We start from the raw sequence: 20,478 nt of genomic DNA, 5'->3' as shown, positions 1-20,478 counted from the left end.
TATTTTTTTTCTTTGGCCATTACAGAAAATGTTTGTATGCCAGTACTGTGACAAATGTGAGAAAGTACAAATGAAAAGCACACTACGAATCTTGTTTTTCATTATGGATGCATTATGTTTTATTATTGAATTAATTTCAGTACTGTGAAAAAGTCCTAAGCAGGCACAGCTTTTAACAAATATTTATCCCAACAGTAAGTGCGTTTTGGTCTGTAATAGACTATAACTATAAAGTTGCTGATACACTATATGGGCAAAAAGTATTGGGACACTCTTCTGAAATCAATGGTATTGAAAAAAGAGTGTATCCTGCTTTTGTTGGAGTAATTGTCTCTACTGTCCAGGCAAGGTTTTCTACTAGATTTTTTAGCATTGCTGTGAGGATTTGATTGCATGCAGCAGCTAGAGCAAAAGTGAGGTCAGAATTTAGGATGATCACAACCACACCTCATTCCAAACTCCCCAACTCATCCTAAATGTACTGGATGGAGCACCATCATTCCAGAGAACACAGTGCTGGTGAGCTTTATAGTTCTCTAGCCCATGCCTGGCATTAGGCATGGAGCCAATAGGTTCATGTTTATCTGCTCCAGAGAGTCATATTCTATTGGCACTACAATGGGCAATTAGAAGAGGTGTCCTCATATATTTGAACACATAGTGTATGATGGGGAGAAGAATATATATATATATATATATATATATATATATATATATATATATATATATATAGTTAGAAGAACACAGCAGAACTGGCTTCTCCTGACTTTCAGCCAATCATTCGTATGGATTAGTTCAGTTCCTCCAGCAGCTCACCTGATCTCACTTAATGAAGTCATGATTAGTTTAGCTATGTATTGGATGGTATCTCTAAGCACTGAGCTTCCTCTTGGATAGCTCTAGAAATGTGTAAGCTAATGCACATGAACTGTGCTGTACTTTAGCTGTATTTATTCTACACTATTAAAAAATGAAGATACTTCTCAGAGACCCACTGCCTATAATGTAATAATTTAATAGACACTGGTAAAGAACCATTACATCAAGTTTAATGCCTGGATGTCTCAGGTCCTCAGTTTAGTGGTTTCCTGCTCTAACATGCTACTTTGAACTCAGGAAGGACTTGATATTTAGCTGATTCGCTGGATCAGGTGTGTTGGGAGCAAGGTAAACACTATCATGTGCATGGCAGGACCAGGGTTGGGAACTACAACTCTATGAATGCATTTATTTTCAAATAATTTCACCAAATTCTTTGATTGGCTGCCATTCTCAATACAGATGTTAGGATCAGTTAAAGAGGAGAAACACATTTGCTGTGAGTGTTTCACTGCACTGCCTAAATATGGCCTAAAGTCTGGATAGGACCTTACTGTAAAGATCATGAACTGATCACTGCCTGTCTCCCAGTTCTCCTGAGGGGGAGCTGCAGTGTAAAGCATTTGTGAGGAGTGAGAACAGGCTGTCAGGTGTGGCTGCTGTGACAGCTGCTGAGCACTGACATGGATTAAAGCATCTAACAACCTGCTGCAGCCAGCACACTAAAACCTGATGGCTGTCCTCCTTCTCTGCTTGCTTTCTCTACAGACCCTATCCTTATAACCTGCCCTCTTTTTTGAGCCTGTATCTCCCCCTCTTATCCGTAGTCACATTTATTTACTTTCTTGCTCTGATCATCTGTAACATCAGACAACAACAAAAGTTTCTGAAATTACTAAGCACAAACACTTTTTAGAAGGACAGCTGTTATATACTTGAGGATACCTGTGCATATTCAGACAAAAGTACTGGGACACCTGCTTGTTCATGGTGTCTTCCGAAATCAAGGGTATTTAAAAAAAATACTGCCATACTGCTTTTGTTGTAGAAACTGCCCAGGGAAGGCCTTCTAACTAGATTTTGGAGCATTGCTGTGAGGATCTGATTGCATTCAGCTTCAAGAGCGTTAGTGAGGTCAGGATATTGTATGATCACCATCTCATCCCCAACTCCCAAACTTATTCCAAAAGGGGATGGAGCGGCATCATTCCAGAGAACACAGTTCCACTACCCCACAGCTCAATGCTAGGGGCTTTATTCCCCTGGCATTAGGTATGGTGCCAATAGGTTAATGTTTATCTGCTTCAAAAAGTCCTATTTTATTGGCAATACAGGGACTAGATAAGCTGCTTGTGTGTGTGTTTGTGCACTTGTACTTCTTTGTCCGAGAGGAGAGCAAACTTAAAGTAGCTGAATGCATTCATTAGAAGGAGTGTCCACAAACATTTGGACATATAGTGTATGTAGTAAGTAATGGCACCACTTAGCAGAGGCAGAATTCCAGCACTAAGAGAAAGGCAAGAAAAACAAATCAGCTCAGGTGCAGGAGCTTCAGGAATGGATTAACTGTGTAATCTAATCACAGAGAGATCAAAGATAAGAAAGCACTAAATCAGTGTGTTTAAGAAGACTGGAGAGTGACAGGCAGCAGAGCTGAAGAAATCTTAGCTGTCAGTCTCTCACAGATAGTGGCTTACAGATGACAGAAATAGGCCTAACAGTTTTTCAATGTATAAAGTACATTTCTCGTCTTCTTTCTCAAAGAAATGTCACTGTAATGTAATGCAGTGATAAAACATATATATTTTAGGGCATCAAAAGCAATTGCACAATTAATTTCCCACACAGATGAGAGTCATTGCTAACAAAACCTCTTGAGCTGATTCTAGACATGACATTTGCATCTTAAGCTACTGTTGCATCTCAACATGAGGACCAGAGAAGTGTCAATGTTAGTACAGCAGGACATTATAGCCAAAGCACAGTCGAAACTTCAAACCACATAAACACATCAACTGTGCAGTACCTCACACAAAAGCCAGAGCATAACACTGAGTTTAAAGACGGCAAACAACGGTTTAGTTCATGGAAGACACCGTAGTGGATAGCAGCATAATACTGAATAAAATTGACCACAAACAGCACCTATTGCAGTGTTCTGCATAACACTTCCACAACTACCTTTTAATTTAAAGTTCAGGTCTTTCATAGCTTACATTATTAAAAGAAATGTGCTTCAAATGGTTCTTTAAGAGATGCCACAGAAGAACCACTTGTGGCTCTATAAGGAACCACTGGCCTAATTTCAAAGATTTTCCTAATCGTTCTTGAGAAAGGTCCCAACAAAAAGTCTACGGCAGATTCAAGATGTGCTTCCAAACCACAGAATTCACAGCTCTGCTCGTATAATGATAGATCCCATTGCCCTCATAAACTGAACAGATCCCAGATTAGAAAACATTGGTGAATGTCAGAATATTCGTGAAAACTACGTAAGAGGGTTTTAAGGTCTTTAGAACGGTTAGTGAATGAGATCCCATATTTGTTATAGAGGTGGATAAGCATGAAGAACCCACCACACGTCTAAAGAAATTTTACTTGTAGGTTCTTCGCCAATTTGAAGGCTCTTCAGGCTCACATATTAAAAAGCTTTTTTATGGAATCATATGTGGTTCTTCTATAGTACCGCACAAACAACCATTTGTAGCACCTTTTTAAGAGAGAGGAATACAGTAATTGAATTATCTCCCTTTGAGTTCCCTTTGCCGTAGCATTTTCAAGCATAATTACTGAACAAAGCTAACGTTTACTGCTCATCTAGGGTCAGATGCAGGATGAATGCTAAAGTGCACAACATCTTAACTGTTTAGTGTTCATCTTAACTGTTCAGTGGCCATGATTTCAATATATGCAAATATCACTTAATTACAGCCGACACTGACTGCACTTTATAGTCACTAATTAGTTTCACCCGAGTTGCCCGAGTACGAAGCCAAAACAACAACTCAATTACTTTAACTGTGTCCGATTACTTATGGAGTTCATTATTTAAGGCCTCTTGGTAACCTGTCACAGGTGTGTCAATCAAAACAAAATTAAAATTGAAAAGAAATGTGCTAGAACTGATTATTGGGAACAATGCCAATACCATTTTGGTTCCCTCTGTTTCCATGGATGTTTCTATACTAAAAACTATTTTTGCCAACAACGCGTCTGTGAGGAAGCTACTGAAACTGGAAATAACTGCTATTTGAAATGTGAAGGTTCTAGACTAGTTAAAAGTTCTTTCCAAAACCGTACCTTCAACATTCAAGTAAAGAACCATATATGAACCTTTATGTCTAAGGGTATATTATGTAAAGCAAGTAAACAGTCTGTATCACAAACTCTCAGTTGGCTTACACTGAATGAATTCCACTGAAACCTAGTGCCACATCAAACCTTAATCTCAATAAATATCTCCAAAAGAAATAATAAAAAGGACCACTAGACAAGTCACTATATCGACGTCATATCTGAAATGCCATTAATGCATGTCTCACATGTTGTTTGGCCCTGATCTCAGTGGAAATGTCAGGGACATGTTAGCCTGGCAGTGATGCATAACTTTTATGCTATTTTCATGAAAGGAAAATGACTGCAGAGATGAAAAGCACCGTGAGAATAGGAAAGAATGACCTTGCTCTCTTTTTCCACATCCTCAGAGAAAATGTCAGTGTGCAGGCGACTACATGTGTGTGTGATTAAGACCTCCTGCTCATTCGGTCATTATGCAGACTTGGCTATGCTATAAGAAATGGCAAGACGACACATTGGCTTAAAATAAAAAGTGAAAGCTGAGTCCATGATGCTGTTATCATTGGGAATGACCCACTGGGCCTTCAAGTCATTTTGAAAGCATCACTTTTATCAGCACCCTAAAAACATCATCCACATTTACTTGTATTCAACAAAACACACAGAACAAACATGGTACAGCATGGTATCTTGATATCTTGTTACATTAGAACAGCCCTCATGCAGGGTCATGCCTGAACATTTTGGTACTCTAAGTGACATCCTTTTTGGGGCCTCCAGCATTCTCAATCATATTGTCCGTGTCTGAAACATAATAAATGGTGCCCACTCAGGCAGTATTCGAAGATAGGCACCCACTCATGTCCAAATCAAATGTTTGTATAAAATTTTGCGTGCTATGGTACCTTCATCTTGCCAATTTGTGAAAGCATCGCAGATGTATCCATCATAGCATCTCATGACCCATGGGTCAGAGAGAAAAAGCAACATGGCAAAAGAAAGCAGCAATCTGTACAAATGTAAATAAAGTTTTTTGTTTTCTTTACTGTTTTATTTCTGATGAGAAACTGTTTGTGTAGTAGTTGAATTTTGCCTTTTTATGTCTAACAATTTTAATTAGCCACCAGCTGACAGTAATTGTCGGTATCCTGGCAACATCATGACTATGAAGTGCGTTTCAAACATTTGATTTGCTTGTTGGTACCTTCATCACAATGCTGCCTAGGGTACTGACTTACAAGACAGCATAGGAAACCAGGCAACACAGCCATTGTTTCATAAGAAAGAATGAAAAGGGGCTCTGAGTGGTCCTCTGGTTCGAATACAGCCATCAGCTACAGCCATCAGCAGCCGGAGCCTGAGAGAGGACAACTGACCTTGCTCTCTCAGGGTGGGTTGATGGCTCTCTTTCTCTCTCTCTTTCTCTCACCCCACATCCCTTCAGTGTGATGCTGTGCAGGCTGGCACAGGCATCAGAGTTGGGTAACCAATCCGAGCGTGTTGGCTACCCAAAAACGTTGCATCGGCTGCAGTTCGAAAAGAGGCGAGGGCTGGTTGCGCATGTAAGCATTCCAGTGTCGGTAGCATAAAATGTGATTAGGGAAATTGGCTTGTTGAGTGGAATTTGAGGAGGAATATTGGGTGAACATTTATTAAGGTTCATTTATTGTAATTTTGACAAGCTTTAATAAATGCAAAGGTAAATATGACAAAACTAACTAATTACAACTGGCTCATTAATCTATTACTAATCTAAGTAAATTACCAAGTGGTTCATTTACCAATTAGTGCACCTTTAAACTATTAAACTGACTTTATAAATAAAACTACATATGGAGCAACATTCAACAGTGTCTCCATAACATGATTTTTTTTCTCTGCTAATCAAAAATGTTCTCTACCAACGACATGATCGATACAAACAATAAAACTAAGACTGCATACTCGCAAGACCCCCTGCAAGACCCCCTGTGGCTCAGGGGCCCTTGATGACAACTTATTCTGCCTACAGAAAGATATGGTCCTGCTCCAATATATGGTGTTTCCAAACATATCACATATCACATATAAAGCAATAGTAAGTGAGCACATACAAGCTTACCAGTCTACTCTCTCTCTCTACTTGTCTTATAGCACAGAAATGGTGCAATTTTAATTATCTCTATGAATTTAATTAAATGAACACTATAAGCTTTACATTAAATAGTGAATTTACTGTGCAAAAGTTGCGTCCAAACCACTGAGAGAACCAAGCTAACAAAGCTCCATCTCAAAGCCGAGTGCTGACGCACATATTGCTATTTAGTATTCCATACGTCTCTGCTGTGAACAAACAGAGGGGCAGGTGTTAATTTTGCTAGTAAAGACAACCATGTGTGCACATCTAGAACAGAGACAGGGCAGGTTAAAGACTAAGAAGAGCTTTACAGATACCTCTGCCACAATGTGCAGAGCATGGCTTGCATTCCCTTTCAAGACCGTTAGCTTTCGGCAGACACTTTCAGCTGTGAAAACCACTCTGGAGGGAGCTGTCCGTGGTCCTAATGGATCGCAGCTGGGGATTGGGTGGCGGGAATAGCAGCCAAACCTGCACATTCATCTAAAACATTCACGCTTTCTACAGTTTTCACTTCGTACTGAACACAAAAGCTACAGTGCATAGCGAGTGAGAGAGTGGGGGAGCTGACCGTGGTGCTGAATGTCTTGCAACTGTACAAAGGGGTTCAGTTTGATGGTTCAGGAGGTACTAAAGGTACTAAAGAGGGTACTTTGGAGTGATGCCATAGACACTGCACAGCCAAGAACAACTTAGAAACCTGATTTTAAGAATGCAGTGATGTACATGAGGCTCACTGTAAACCTGTAAACACCTGTTGCTGCAGGGCTGGTCTTATCATACCCCACGAGAAACATGGAAACAAAAATATGCAGGTGCATAAATGATAACTACATTTTAAAAAGCTATTTAAAAGTGAGTTACATCTTATGGAGCTACTGTGTCCTCCAACTCTTAAAGAATTTGGTTCTGCAGAAGTTCATTAGTAAACATGCGTTATATGTAGCAGCATGGCAACTCAAAAAACCTTGGTTCATGTTTTTTTCTTTTTTACTACATGGTTAGACTGTTCTACTCTATAATGGAGAAAGTGTATATGATTCTTTAAGGAACCCTTTTAAAAAGAGGTTTGTCATAAATCCTTAAAAAGGGAACCAGAACCACAAGAACATTTGAATGTTCATATGGTTCCTCTTGGAGACTAAATGGTCTCTCTGTATGTCCATAACCATTTGAATATATATATATATATATATATATATATATATATATATATATATATACATATATGTATATATATGTATATATATATATATATATATATATATATATATATATGTATATATATATATATATATATATATATATATATATATATGGTCTTTTTCTATGATGGATCAACTGTTGTTTGTGGTTCTTCGAAGGAACTTTATATATATGGCATCTCTGTTGTTACAGAGAAGTCAATAACCTTTAGCTGCTTCTATATTTAAAGAAGTCTTTGTGCTAGGAGTGACAGACTTAGCCAGTGCTGTTTTGCGCTGCTATAAACAAAGAAAAAAAATAGTGAGTCCAAACACAATCTTCAGAACATGATTAAGAGATGTGGAGATTTGTTTGTCTCCTCGCCTAAAGGCTTGCTTGTTCAACAGAGCCTTACAGAAAGTTGCATCATAGAGAGAATAGCCTGACTTTGCCACTTTCCCATCCCATTCAGCCATCTATTATCTACAATCTGCAAGATTCAACACACATACCCCTAGACTGATCAAATACCCAGTGCTGTGGGCTCATGTGGAAGCCTCAAAAACGCTGGACCTGGCCGTCATCCACCAAAGCACTTCCACTCACTGTCACAACAGAATGAAATGGGTCAGAGCTCCTGTCTGTCTGTCCTTCTCTGCCACACTATGTTTATTTTTGCTCACAACATCAGCCAGAATTCAGAACTAGGGGGTGATATCACCTACATGGGTTTGCTGGCTCGCTGTCTGTGCTGCAGTCTGTTGATGTGCGTTATTCTTACTAAACCCTGAAACACAGCCTATACGACTTCAAAACGCTCGTGAAACGTCCATATGCTCGCGCGCCATTCAGCTCTCCAAACGCAGTACGCGCTAGAAGGTTGCATTTCCAGCAGGATGAAGCCAGTCGATCCGGGATTTCGGTCTGTTTTTGTTGAGGTATTGTGAAGCTCTGGTGCCGCTCAATGGGAAAAGAGGGCAACTGCTTGGGGACGATTTAAGAAGCTGAGACGGGGAAAGACGAAGCGGGAGAGCAGCTAGAACCTGTTCTCACCACAAGACACGAGATATGCGTTAGTTAAGAGCAATCAGTGAATAGAAATAGCTTTGGAACAGAAGCGCACGAACGTGCGGGCGATGGGCTGGAACTGGCCACAGTCTCAGCTCCTCAGTTTAAGCGTCAGGAGGGCGGTAAGCAGGCTGACTGGAACACGGTTGTAGGGCAGCAGCATTACAGTGAATGTAGATGGTGAAACATTTGTCATTGGTGAAACAGGTGGCACGTGATGACATACTAACGAGATTAAGGCCAGTTCACTGTTGCACGTTTCCAAAGTTTTAAAGGACAACCTCTCACTGGGGGGCACCGTTAATGGTATTTCATACTGGTGCGCGCACACTAGGACAGGTTTGCTAGGCAGTGTGTGGTGAATGCTGTTTGCAGAGGGATTCACCAGCTAGAAATAGACTGAAAAAGAAGTGTGTGTCTGTGTGTGTGTGTGTGTGTGTGTGTGTGAGAGAGAGAGAGAGAGAGAGAGAGAGTGTGTGTGAAAGCTATTGCCACCCCCGCATACGCCCCCATCCTCCTAAACTCACTGTTTCTCGCCTCCAAGCGCGCGCACGCATGCACACATACTGAGACGCAAATCCAGGCACATACACACACACACACATACATACATACATACACACACACACACACACACACATACACACACGTCACCAATCCCGGCAAGACGCTTTAACTACATGCCAGAGTTGGAACTAAGCAACTAAAGCTGCTGACGCGCAGAAAGGGAAAAAAACGAGTCCATCTGTAGCGCGAGGGGTTTGAACAGCCTTTGAAGCTCGCGAGCCCCCCCCCAAACACAGCAGCCATCATATCCAACCAGACCACCGTTGCTCAACTAACGGACCCCCGCGTGCATCCCCGGTGCGTCAACTCCGTGTGCGCATCACTCCGTCCGCATTCGCGTTCACGCGCGCTGCGAAAAGCGGCGCAGATTCTCCAGCAATTGAATCAGAAATCCCCCGCACGCACCGCACAGGCGCGAGCTTTAGAGATGGGGTGGGCTAACTCACCGTGAGCCGATGCGGCCAGTAGCCCCGTGCAGAAGAGCAGGAGCGGGCTCCAGCTCCAGCTCCAGCTCAAGCTCCAGCTCGAGCCCGAGCTCGTGCCCCAGCTCCAGCCCCAGTTCCAGCTATAGCGCTGCCTCATCCGCGCGACGCCCTCCGCTCTCCTCCGTTTGCTGCACGCGCATCCGCACGCGCTCCTCGCCGGTCCCGTTCGGTTCGAGTCGACAGTGGCGCTCATGGCAGGAGCTCGTGTGTGCGTGTCTGTGTGTGTGTTGTCTCTCCTCTTCCTCTTCTTCTTCCTCTTCTTCTTCCTCTTCTTCTTCTGTTTCTTCTCTTTTTTGCGTTGTTATCGACAAGCCCCGCTATCCGCTGCTCTTTAAGAAGGACGTGTGAGTGCGCGGCGGCGCTGAGAGAAACCCCCGCGCGACGAGAGCGGGCTCGTGCAGCTGGACTGAACCATCTCGCGCGCTCCGCGGGGTTCGCCGAAATTCCGCAGGAAAACAAAACGGGAAAAACGAGGATAAGAAGAAGAACGCAGCGGCGCGTCCGTGCACGACCTGCGCGCGCCCAGTGTCCAGCTCGGCGTCAGAAGACGAGGGAGGAATGAAGCTGGAGGCGGCTTTGGTCAAATCAGAGGAGAGCAGCACGAGCCGATAGCCGCTCCTGCACTCCCTCGCGCCTCCGTCTGTGCGTATATCAGTGTGTGTGTGTGTGTGTGTGTGTGTGTGTGTTCGGTTTATTCCCAGTGAAACGAGCGCATCGCTACTGATCGTAATCCGTGTTTCAGCCGCTCTCCGCATGAATCATACGACTGGAGTGGCGAGGAAAGGGACACACACACTCTCATCTCACACACTCGGGCGCACGCGCGCACAAGCACACACACACACGCGCGCACATACACCCCGCCTCCGCCGGAAAGTTTAAAGGCTCCGTCACTGAGTGATTCGCTCGGAAGTGTGGAAGTGATCGATAAGGCATTTCCTGCACCTCAGCTCCTTTAGACTCGCAGGGTTTGGGACCATCCCTCTCTCTCTCTCTCTCTCTCTCTCTCTCCCTCTCTCTCTCTCTCTCTCTCTCTCTCTCTCTGTGCTTCTGTGTCTATCTCAATGGGTGGATTTCCCCCTCTCTCCCACTCTCCATCACTCTTTCTCTCTGTCTCTCTTTCTTTCTCTCTCTCTCTCTCTGCAGCTTTCCCTCTTGCTCTGTGTCTCTCTCTCTCACTCTGTCTTCCTGTGTGGCTTTCTCTCTCTCTCTGTCTCTCCCTCTCTCTCTCTCTCTCTCTCTCTCTCTCTCTCTCTGTAGCTTTCCCTTTCGCTCTGTGTCTCTCTCTCTCTCTCTCTCTCTCTCTCTCTCTCTCTCTCTCTCTCTCTCCCTCACTCTCTATCTCTCTCTCTCTCTCTCTCTCTCTCTCTCTCTCTCTCCCTCACTCTCTCCCTCTCTTCTCTCTCTCTCTCTCTCTCTCTCTCTCTCTCTCTCTCTCTCTCTGTGTAGCTTTCCCTTTCGCTCTGTCTCTCCCTCACTCTCTCTCTCTCTCTCTCTCTCTCTCTCTCTCTCTCACTGTGTGTGTGTGTGTGCTGTGTGTGTCACTCTCTTTCTCTGTGTCTTTCTCTCTCTGCCTCTGTGTCTCTCTATGGGTGCCTCTCTCTCTCTCTCTCTCTCTCTCTCTCTCTCTCTCTCTCTCTCTTTCTCTCCTCACTTTTCTCTACATCTCCTCTTATAATACACACCCTCTTAAATATAATGGTTCTTTGAGTGAAGCCATAGAAGAACCACATTTTTGTAAAAGTGATGTGTGAGGGTGAAGAACCTTCAGAACCCAGCCACTTAAGGCAAGGCTTCCTTACCCATGCACAGTTTATTCACACTCACACTGTGTATTCACTCACAGATCTCTAATATTTATCACATTATTACTTTATGGAACCAAAAGTGGTTAGTCCATGGCATCGCTCGAAGAACCACTCGCAGAACCTCCGTTTGTATAAGCAGAGTGTGAGCATCATTTAAAGCTTATATCCAGTGATATGCATGCAAATGAACTGAAACGATCAACAGTAGAACACTACAGCTAACTGATTAAAGCAGCCATATTAACTTGGCAACCGATGGCACCGGTTCAGGGTTGTGTTTCCCAAAAGCCTCTTAGCACAAAGACGGCTCTAAAATGGCAGAGTAAGACTCACGCTGAATGCTCTCTCAGTTAAGATGATCTTAATAATTAGATGCTTTTGGGAAACTGGGCCCTGATCAATAATTGAAGCAGCAGCTGCTGGGCTGGCAGCTGGGTTAGGGCACTGATTGTCCTTGCCCCCTGCTGGCTCATTGCAGGTTGTGGCAAAGAGTTGGTAGGGTGCCAACTCTTTCCAGTCCACCCATTTTGATGAATCATGTTCCCACATGTTCCCACCCAGTGGTTACTGTGACTGGGGGACGGATTTCCCTTGCTGTTTTGATAGTGTACCAACCAAGACCTGGCCTCCAGGAGCTGACCACATCTCCTGACCACAGCGGAGAGTGTCATAGACACTAGCATCTGCCTGTCTGCAGTGTGAAATAATGTGCCTTCTTGATGTTCTCTTTGAGGTGACGGCACAGCTGGCAACAATGCAAGCTACAGTAGATTTCTGTGCACCAAGTCAATTGGCATTCTCAGCTCAAGACTGAACGTGTGCTGCATTATGATGATGAATGGTCGCATTGCATCAGGGTGTGACAGGACAGGTCAGGTCAGTGAGTGTAGCCTGGATCTAGGAGCCTCGCCTGAGGGAACAAGCCAGGTGACATCGTCCTTGACATGCTGGTTCTTGACTGCAGTCACCTTTAAGGGACTGGTAGGCATGTCGTATGTTCTAAATACTGTATATAACCAGTGAATGTTGTCATGGACCTCAACTTGAAGCCTGGTTGGTGGACGGCAAGAGATGTAATTCTATGACGGCCATCTAACAACAGCAGATGAATGTCAAAGGATGTCAAAAGTCTCTCCATGAGGCACTGAGAAATGGTGGTTGTCCAGGTTATCCAAAGCCTGTAACCGCCTTGGCCAACTACTTATACTTAATGCAGAGAGCTGAACTAATTGAAGCTCTGAGATTATGGATGTCACCCTGGATGCTACAGTAGGAGTCTGTCTTGGTGACGCCTTAGAGGCACCAATGATTTACCTAGAACTGACAGATGCAGTCTTATAAGCAAGAACCTTGGTGGCGATTGGACACTCAATGACAGCTACCTCTATCACCTCTCTAATCTTCTGTTCATCAACCATTCGCAAGATACTTTTTCACCTGCATCTAAATGCTCCTCAGCAAACATCTTTATCCATACTGCAGTGAGAACCCACCCAGGAAGGCGCAGGCCATCAATGGTATCCATTAAGGGCCTGTCAGTCTTCAAGCTTGCATACACAAGGGATGTTGTGGGTTCTCCACATGTCCCAAACACATCATTTTCAGGGAGACTGATACTGTTGTACTGGGTAATGGTATACTGGGCCCCCCTATAGGCTCTTGACAGGCAAACTGGCCTTACCTGGTGGATTACCTCCTCATTACAGGTATCAGTACTGTAACAACTGACCTGGCAAGCATGGTGCCCCAGGAGGGACTGGCAGTGTAGTGTTCTTTCCTGGAAGGAACCACATGCGGACATTTCCAAACACATCAGGCTTCACATCACGCATTATTTACATGCATCACAAACAAAGTAACACATCACCTTCCCGAGACAATTACATGGATTGCAGTAGTGATAAAAGCAAACAAACTGGAAGAAAACGCTTTCGTTACAAAGACAATTTGCTCGGGAGGTTGGCTGACAGCTCATCAGCTGTTCATGATTAGGACGAGAAGGCGACAAAAAGGCCAGATGCATAGCTTTTGTTGCTTTTGCCACTATCGCTGAAACCATTGTGCATAGGAATACGGCGGCACATGCACAGCAAAGTATGATGTAAAAAACATGAACTGTAATCTGCCTGTTCTCATTACAGTCACATATGTGTGTGTTGGATATACAGACAGGTGACAAATTAAAGGAAAATCTGAAGAAATGAGTGGAGAAACATAATGAGCACAGATGCTTGTAGACAGGTGTACTTCTCAATACAATCAACCAATTAACATTCTACCAAGCTCTGCAGCATGCATAAAAATGCTGAGCAGGCCCAGTTACCCTTGATTTTGAATCAGGATGGCATGAAGAAATTATCTAAGTGACTTTGAAAGAGGGTTCATTATTGGGGCTGTGATGGTAGGAGCTTTCAGGCGATACAATATGCATTTTGATACATCACTTACGATATAATCTAATCTGACATAATATCATTCAGTTTAGTTAAATTCCACATGCCTTAATGTGTCCCTTACTCTGGAACGACAATCAAGCAAAATAAAGCATTTTGTATGTATGAGAATTGTTACTTCATTCATTTTTCTGTAATACAATTATTCTCTGTTTATTAGACTAGTATTTTGTTTTCATTAAGATTATTTAATGTAAAGAAAAGAGGGGAAAAAACACAGTTTGGTTAACATTCCAACCTCTAATCAAGGGGTGGGCAATTCTGGTCCTGGAGAATTCTGCTCAAGCACACCCGATTCAACTCACCTGTTAATTGGCAGGTTTAGTAGGTCTGTTAGAGCAGGGAAACCAGCAAACTGTGTTGGACTCTGGCCCCTGTTGGCCACTACTGCTCTTATCTGATGAGCTGTATGTGCAGTGCAGTAAATGATGTGCTTCAGGGTTCCAGTGAACCTATCATGCTTCAGTTACTGCCTTCCACTGGCAAGAAGTGTGAGTGAGAACGAGCTCTGAAAGCAACTAGTCATACCTATGCATTCTCAACTGGTTTTCTTTCTCAAATCAGGCTGTTATTTACACTGATCAGCCATAAACATTAGCACCCCCATGTCTAATATTGAGCAGGTCCCCCTTGTGCCCCCACAACAAATCTGAGCATTCAAGGCATGGTGCCAGATACCACAGGACCTCTGAAAGTGTCCTTTTAAGATCTAAAATCTCTCAAGTTCTGTAAGATGTGAGGTATGGCCTCAATGAGCTTTAGTAAACCTTGGGCGACCATGACCCTCCTGCAGCTTCACCACTTGTCCTTTCTTGGACCACTTTGGACCTGCCTTGACCCAGCCATCACATTTTGGTCTTTGTCAAAGAGGCTTGACCATTTTCCTGCTTTTAACACATCACCTTCAGGAGAGACGACTTGCTGCCTAATCTATACATCAGATGCTACTGTGAGTGTTGTGCTTGTGCATTAGTGAGATATGTAAGGAAAAAGCGAAAGAGCAGCTGTTTCTCAGATGACTGAGGATGTTAATGCAGGATGTGATCACTTAAAAGAAACAGAGCACTCACAACTACATATGTAGGCAAAATCTAGAATTACAGTAGTAGATGAATGTAAATGTACATGTTTTGAGTGTTTTACGGAGAAATAAGTGATCTTTCCAGTGAGCATGTTTTTCTTCACCATATTTACTACAAGTGGGTGAGTGCATGTGTTGCTTAAAGACGCCATAGGCAGAGGGGCTTAAACCAGACCTCTTCTGTGGGGATGTGCATAGCCATCTGTCACAATGAGCCTTATTTTCAGATATAACACAAAGGTCTATAGGCTTGAGTAATAAAATGATAAGCTTAAGTCATCCCTGGTTAAAGCCATTAAAATCAAGACTGCATAACCTTCAGTTCATACAAGGACAAATTTGAGTCATGTTTAGCTTTTAAGTCAAATTTAATACCTTATAGGCCAGATTTTCAGTATGTTCCTGAATGATGTATGTATCAGTAAAAATGCAGATGTTCATCAACTAACATCAGCACACACATTAATCATATGTTTAAATAAGTGAAAGTGGCAGTTAATTAAAGTGGGCACTCACTTATTTCCCTTCTCCTCTCTGCGTTTCTTTCTCTTCACTTCTTTTGGGCTCTGACCTTGTATTTATTGTCCAGTCCTGGTGGTAAAAAGGATTGAAGTAGTGAATATAAAGTGGTATTTGTTGAAAATAGGCTAAATCTTTATACAGATTTACAAATATATATACAAATATATATATATATTATATATATATATATATATATATATATATATATATATATATATACACATAATTGAAGTAATTAATGCAGGAAATTATGGTTTTAAGAATTAGGGTTAATGACATGGTGTGGGTCCTCTTGTCTTCTTAGGGTGAAGAGTCACTGCAAATCAATACAGCGTTAATCTGACTGATCGGACCATTTATTCTATGATGAAACATTTCTATCCTGATGAGAGTCTTTTTCCAGGATGACAGTGCCCCCCATCCTCAGGGCATGAGTCTGATGAGACATATTCTAGGGCCTTTACAGCCACCAGATCTCAATCTAGTTGAACCCCCATGGGAGAATTTAGACTGATGTATAAGGAAGTGCTCTCCACCACCATCATCCAAACATCACCTGAGTGAATATCTTTTGGAAGAATTATGCTCCATCCCTCCTGTACAGATCCAGAGCCTTGTAGAATCTGTGCCAAGCTGCACTGAAGCTGTTTGGAGAGCTAGTGGTAGAATGACACCTTCATAAGACACTTGATGTTGTTTTTTCTTTCATTTGTCAGCTGTCTGCATATCCGATCTGAGATCACGCGTGTAAGTGATTTAGATTTGATTTGAAAAGATTAGATTTTTTATCCACGCTGCTCTGTATGACATTTAGCCAATACATCATATTTGGGCCATTTGATTTGTGCCTGTAATGTGAACATTGTGTATTGAGACATTCTCAGCCCTGAACAAGCTTTTCTTTGATGATAAACACAGATCATGCTTTATCTGGCTTTCCTTTCCACGCCATTGCTCTGCTCTGGAGCGGTACATGTGTGATGTTGTCAGAGTGTTGTTTAGCAGGTATGTATGTGTCAGACATGTGCAATTACTGCACTGAACTCACAGTCATAACGGGAGTTATTTTACAGACTAGTAAAGCATTTCCCCAAGCCTGGCCTTAGAGTATCCCTGTTCTACACATCTGAATCGTTCCCATGCTGTAGTACACCCACATAGGCTCAGGAAGGGCTTGTTTTATTTGGTCAAGTGTGTTAGAGCAGGAAAAAAAAACACTCAAATGTGCAGGGCATGGTGGACTAAAGTCAGATGTTACTACACTACAGCCCCTCAATAATGCACAACATTATACACAGGCCTATTTCAGTATCCGCTCAGAAGTATATCAGACATAACTTTGCTTAAATCAATGAAATACATCCTGTAACGGATGCCTTTAGTTCCATTTCTATTTCTGCTTAATGGGCTGTTTGATTTCCTGCAGTCTAGGATGAGGAAATATTGTTGACAGTAGATGCAACCATAAAGCTTAGAGGGGGGGAATAAGAAGAAATCTTCCTGTGCTTCTGTGTGCGTGTTCGTGTAGTGGAGCTAAAAGTATGGAACACATCAGCAATGTGATTTCACAGTAATAATCCAACAAAGAGCAAAGAGATGGACCACACAACTATGTAAACAAATACTATACACTACAAAGCATTGCTACAAATACCACCAAATATTAACCAATATTAAATAAAAAGTAATACTGTTAGCTGCAACAAGTAAACATAGACAAACCAATATAAGATGCACACACACACACACACACACACACACACATATATGGACCTAAATATTTTTATATCTATACATATAAAAATACATATCTATACAATGGGCCACATTGATTAGTTTCATCTACAGTGGCATGTGTTTAGACAACTGAGTCAAAGCCTCTTTTGCGGGGTGTTTCTGGTATACAGTGGTGCAAAGAAAGGACAACCAGTGAACTTGCGACAGGGTCATGGGCACCAGGCTCATTGATGCACATGGAGGCCCCACCTTACAACTTACAAGACACCTTCAGAGGTCTTGTCGAGGCCATGCTTTTCATGGTTAAATCTGTTGTGGCGGCACAAATAGGACCTACTCAATATTACGAAGGTAGTACTAATGTTATTGCTGAGTGGTGTATCAGTAGCAGGTTAAAGTAGTTCCTTGTTTGTATACAGTTATTTATTTAGATTTATTTTAAGTTGTTTTAGGCTCCACCCACTGGTGTAACTCCACCATTTTAAAGATTAAATCTCCAACTACCTCCACTCGGTCTGCATTTGTCACAGCCAATTTTAAATAGCTCTTAGTTAGTTCCTAATTTGGTTTGTATATAGCTTTATGATTTATTATGATGACAATGATTATTATTATTATTATTATTATTAGTAGTAGTGTTATTATTATTCATTTATTATTATTCACTTTTATTTATATATATATATATATATATATATATATATATATATATATATATATATATATATATATATATATTATTTTATTTTAATATATAATTTACTCTTCTCTTTTTATTCTTCATTTACTTTAACATTTATTTTGTCATTTTACTTACCTTAGTTAATTGTTTTAGTGATATCGTTTTTTAAACTGATTTATTCTATAATTGCTTATTACACTTTTATTTCTGGTTACTGTTTTAAAAATGTTTTCTATTTTACCTTTTCTCCTCTTATCTAATTCTTTTACTTATCTTATTATTATTATTTTACCCTTATTCAGTCTCCTGATTTGTAATTATTGCTGAGCTACATTGTAGATAAGGGTCTCCCTCAGTGTACTCCTGATATCAAATACAGGTTGATTGATTGATTCATTGATTGGCTATTACAGAATGTATTATATTACATGATTTCTTTATTATAAATAAATATTAACGGCATTAATATGAATTATATTTATGAAGAATATGGATATAAAATATAAATAAATACATCTAGGTGTGATGAATAGCTCTGGAAACAGCACAGGCAGCGCTGTAACGCGGGTCGGTGCTGGTTCAGCTGCCAGGCGCGTCTCTGCTGGTCGTTGTTTACTTTTGGACTGACACGTTGCGTCAGTCAGTCAGTCAGTCAGTCCGTCCGACAGCTCGGTCCAAACATCCCCGAATCCAGAACTCGACCAACCGTTCAGCGAAACTGACCCGCAATCGACCATTAGCCTGAATCAAGCGTCGTATTTGACAAACCCCTAAATGTTTATGTCGGCTCGTTTTGAGAGACCAAGAGCAAACCGGAGGAGCTGTGTCCGAGCCGCCCTGGGGCCTTTTCCGCGATCGGTGTGGATCCACCCTCACACTCCGGAGGACGAGCTAGACAGAGTCTGCTTTAAAATATGGAGGCGCTCGGTTTGGGCCAAAAGGAGCATCTGGCCTCACTTAGCAGGAAACGCTCACAGGTTTGCAGATGATCCACTTGCGGAGGACTTCAATTACTGCCTCATACAGAAACACCAGCTCAGAGATGCGTTTCCAGCAATGTAAGCAGTTACTTGTATCCTCACCTACCTTATCTTTCTCTTTTACTGGCTCTAGCCGTCACCTGGTTCATTTAAGGTGGGGTGAATTGGCCTAGTGTGGGATATTATCTTGCAGTATGAAGCCAATACATTAAATCACACAGAGTAGCACTCTGAAATCCTCAGGATGAGTCCTGATCCAGCCTAGAGAGAGAATATCAGTGCCAAGTTATCTCAGTTGAGCTACATTTGGTCGTTGTCAGACAAAAGGTGTGTGTGTATTCACTGTTTTTTCACTTTCTGACATTAGAAAGGCATTAAGTTCTTTGCATTAAGTGGATAGATCAATAGAAAATGATCAAAAAACTGCAATTAAAAGAAATATATACAATCCACCCCTTGTAACAGTCAGCATCCTGCTGTGTCTTTAAGATATAGGGGCATTCTCAATACAAAATATGCCAAGTGTGTACTAGGTAGTGCTGACTTTGCAAGTTTGACTCAAAAGTACGAACGCTGTACGGTCATTTTGCAATTGGAACATCAGCATGGTGCGTAATGCATTCTGGGATTTTTTGGCTGTCCCAAGTCCACACAAGTCACCTCCTGATGCATCCTGGATAACACGGGTGAAACAAGAACACATCTGGGCATTCGGACTGTACTTGGCTAGATGTGAGCTTTTGAATGGAACGGTACATGGAGCTGCAACTTGTGGCATTGTGGGTCATTACTCACGAGAGAAAGCAGGAGCGCAGCTGAGTGGAAAGCGAGCTGCTGTAGCAGATGCCCGCCCTTTTATTCTCCAAACTTCTCTCAACCTCTTAGTAATACTCGTATGTGGCTTCATACTGTGTTCTCTGTGCTCTCAAAGTTTAGTAGCTGTGGGATGTGGCTTAATATGATCTGTATAGTGAATACACGTATGCAATCCATGTGCGGCCACCCCGAAGCACCTGCTCTTTACTCCAGATAAAGGAGTGTCACACCTTCACCTTCAATATCTAAAATAATCCATTAGAGGACTGAAACCCTGTAAAGTTGTTGAGCTTAGGTGTTGTCCCACATTAGGCAGTGTTCCATATTACAGCAGTTCACCCCTATGTAACTTTTAATGAGCATTTTTATATACATGTAATATATTCATAGAAACTGCTGAGGTCAGAGTGAGATCTCCTCAAAGGATAGTCTGAATTTTGCTCTTAATTCCAGCTGTGTCAAGGTTTTGATTTCAGCTGTCTCAAGTCTTTGGAAAAGCTTCATTCAGTACAATCCCAGTGCAGAACTCCCTGAGTCTGATTAGTATAGGCTATGAGCTGGAAGAAAGGAATGACTGACAACTGCAAATAACATCTCAGCACCTCTATGATCATTTGATCCACCAGAGGAAAATGACTGACTTGTATCTGAAACATGCTTGCTGCACAAAACTGGCGGGCTGATTCGAGTCCAGCGACTTGGCCCACTCATGACGTCCTGGCAATTTGCACAGGGCTCAAGTGCCTAACTCACTGTGCGAGCTATTTCCAAAAGAGTAATTCTCCTTATTACATGCCGCATCTCAGATTATGAGCAAAGTAGCAAGGGAGCTATAAAGAAATTAAGGTCTGCCTGGTGCCGT

At 42.1% G+C, this 20,478-nt stretch overlaps 1 protein-coding gene across 1 annotated transcript in view; it reads right to left on the bottom strand.

Moving 5' to 3' along the window:
- csmd2 (CUB and Sushi multiple domains 2) overlaps positions 1–10,288 on the bottom strand; it is a 391,624-nt gene extending 381,336 nt beyond the window's left edge. The window contains exon 1 of the mRNA XM_072676048.1: positions 9,499–10,288. Coding sequence (XP_072532149.1) covers positions 9,499–9,730 — 232 coding nt within the window. The 5' untranslated portion in view covers positions 9,731–10,288. The remainder of the gene's footprint in view (positions 1–9,498) is intronic.
- Positions 10,289–20,478: the final 10,190 nt, after the last annotated feature.

Source organism: Salminus brasiliensis, chromosome 3 (assembly GCF_030463535.1).
Source record: "Salminus brasiliensis chromosome 3, fSalBra1.hap2, whole genome shotgun sequence".
Lineage (NCBI taxonomy): Eukaryota > Metazoa > Chordata > Actinopteri > Characiformes > Bryconidae > Salminus > Salminus brasiliensis.
This window is presented reverse-complemented; position numbering and strand designations above follow the sequence as displayed.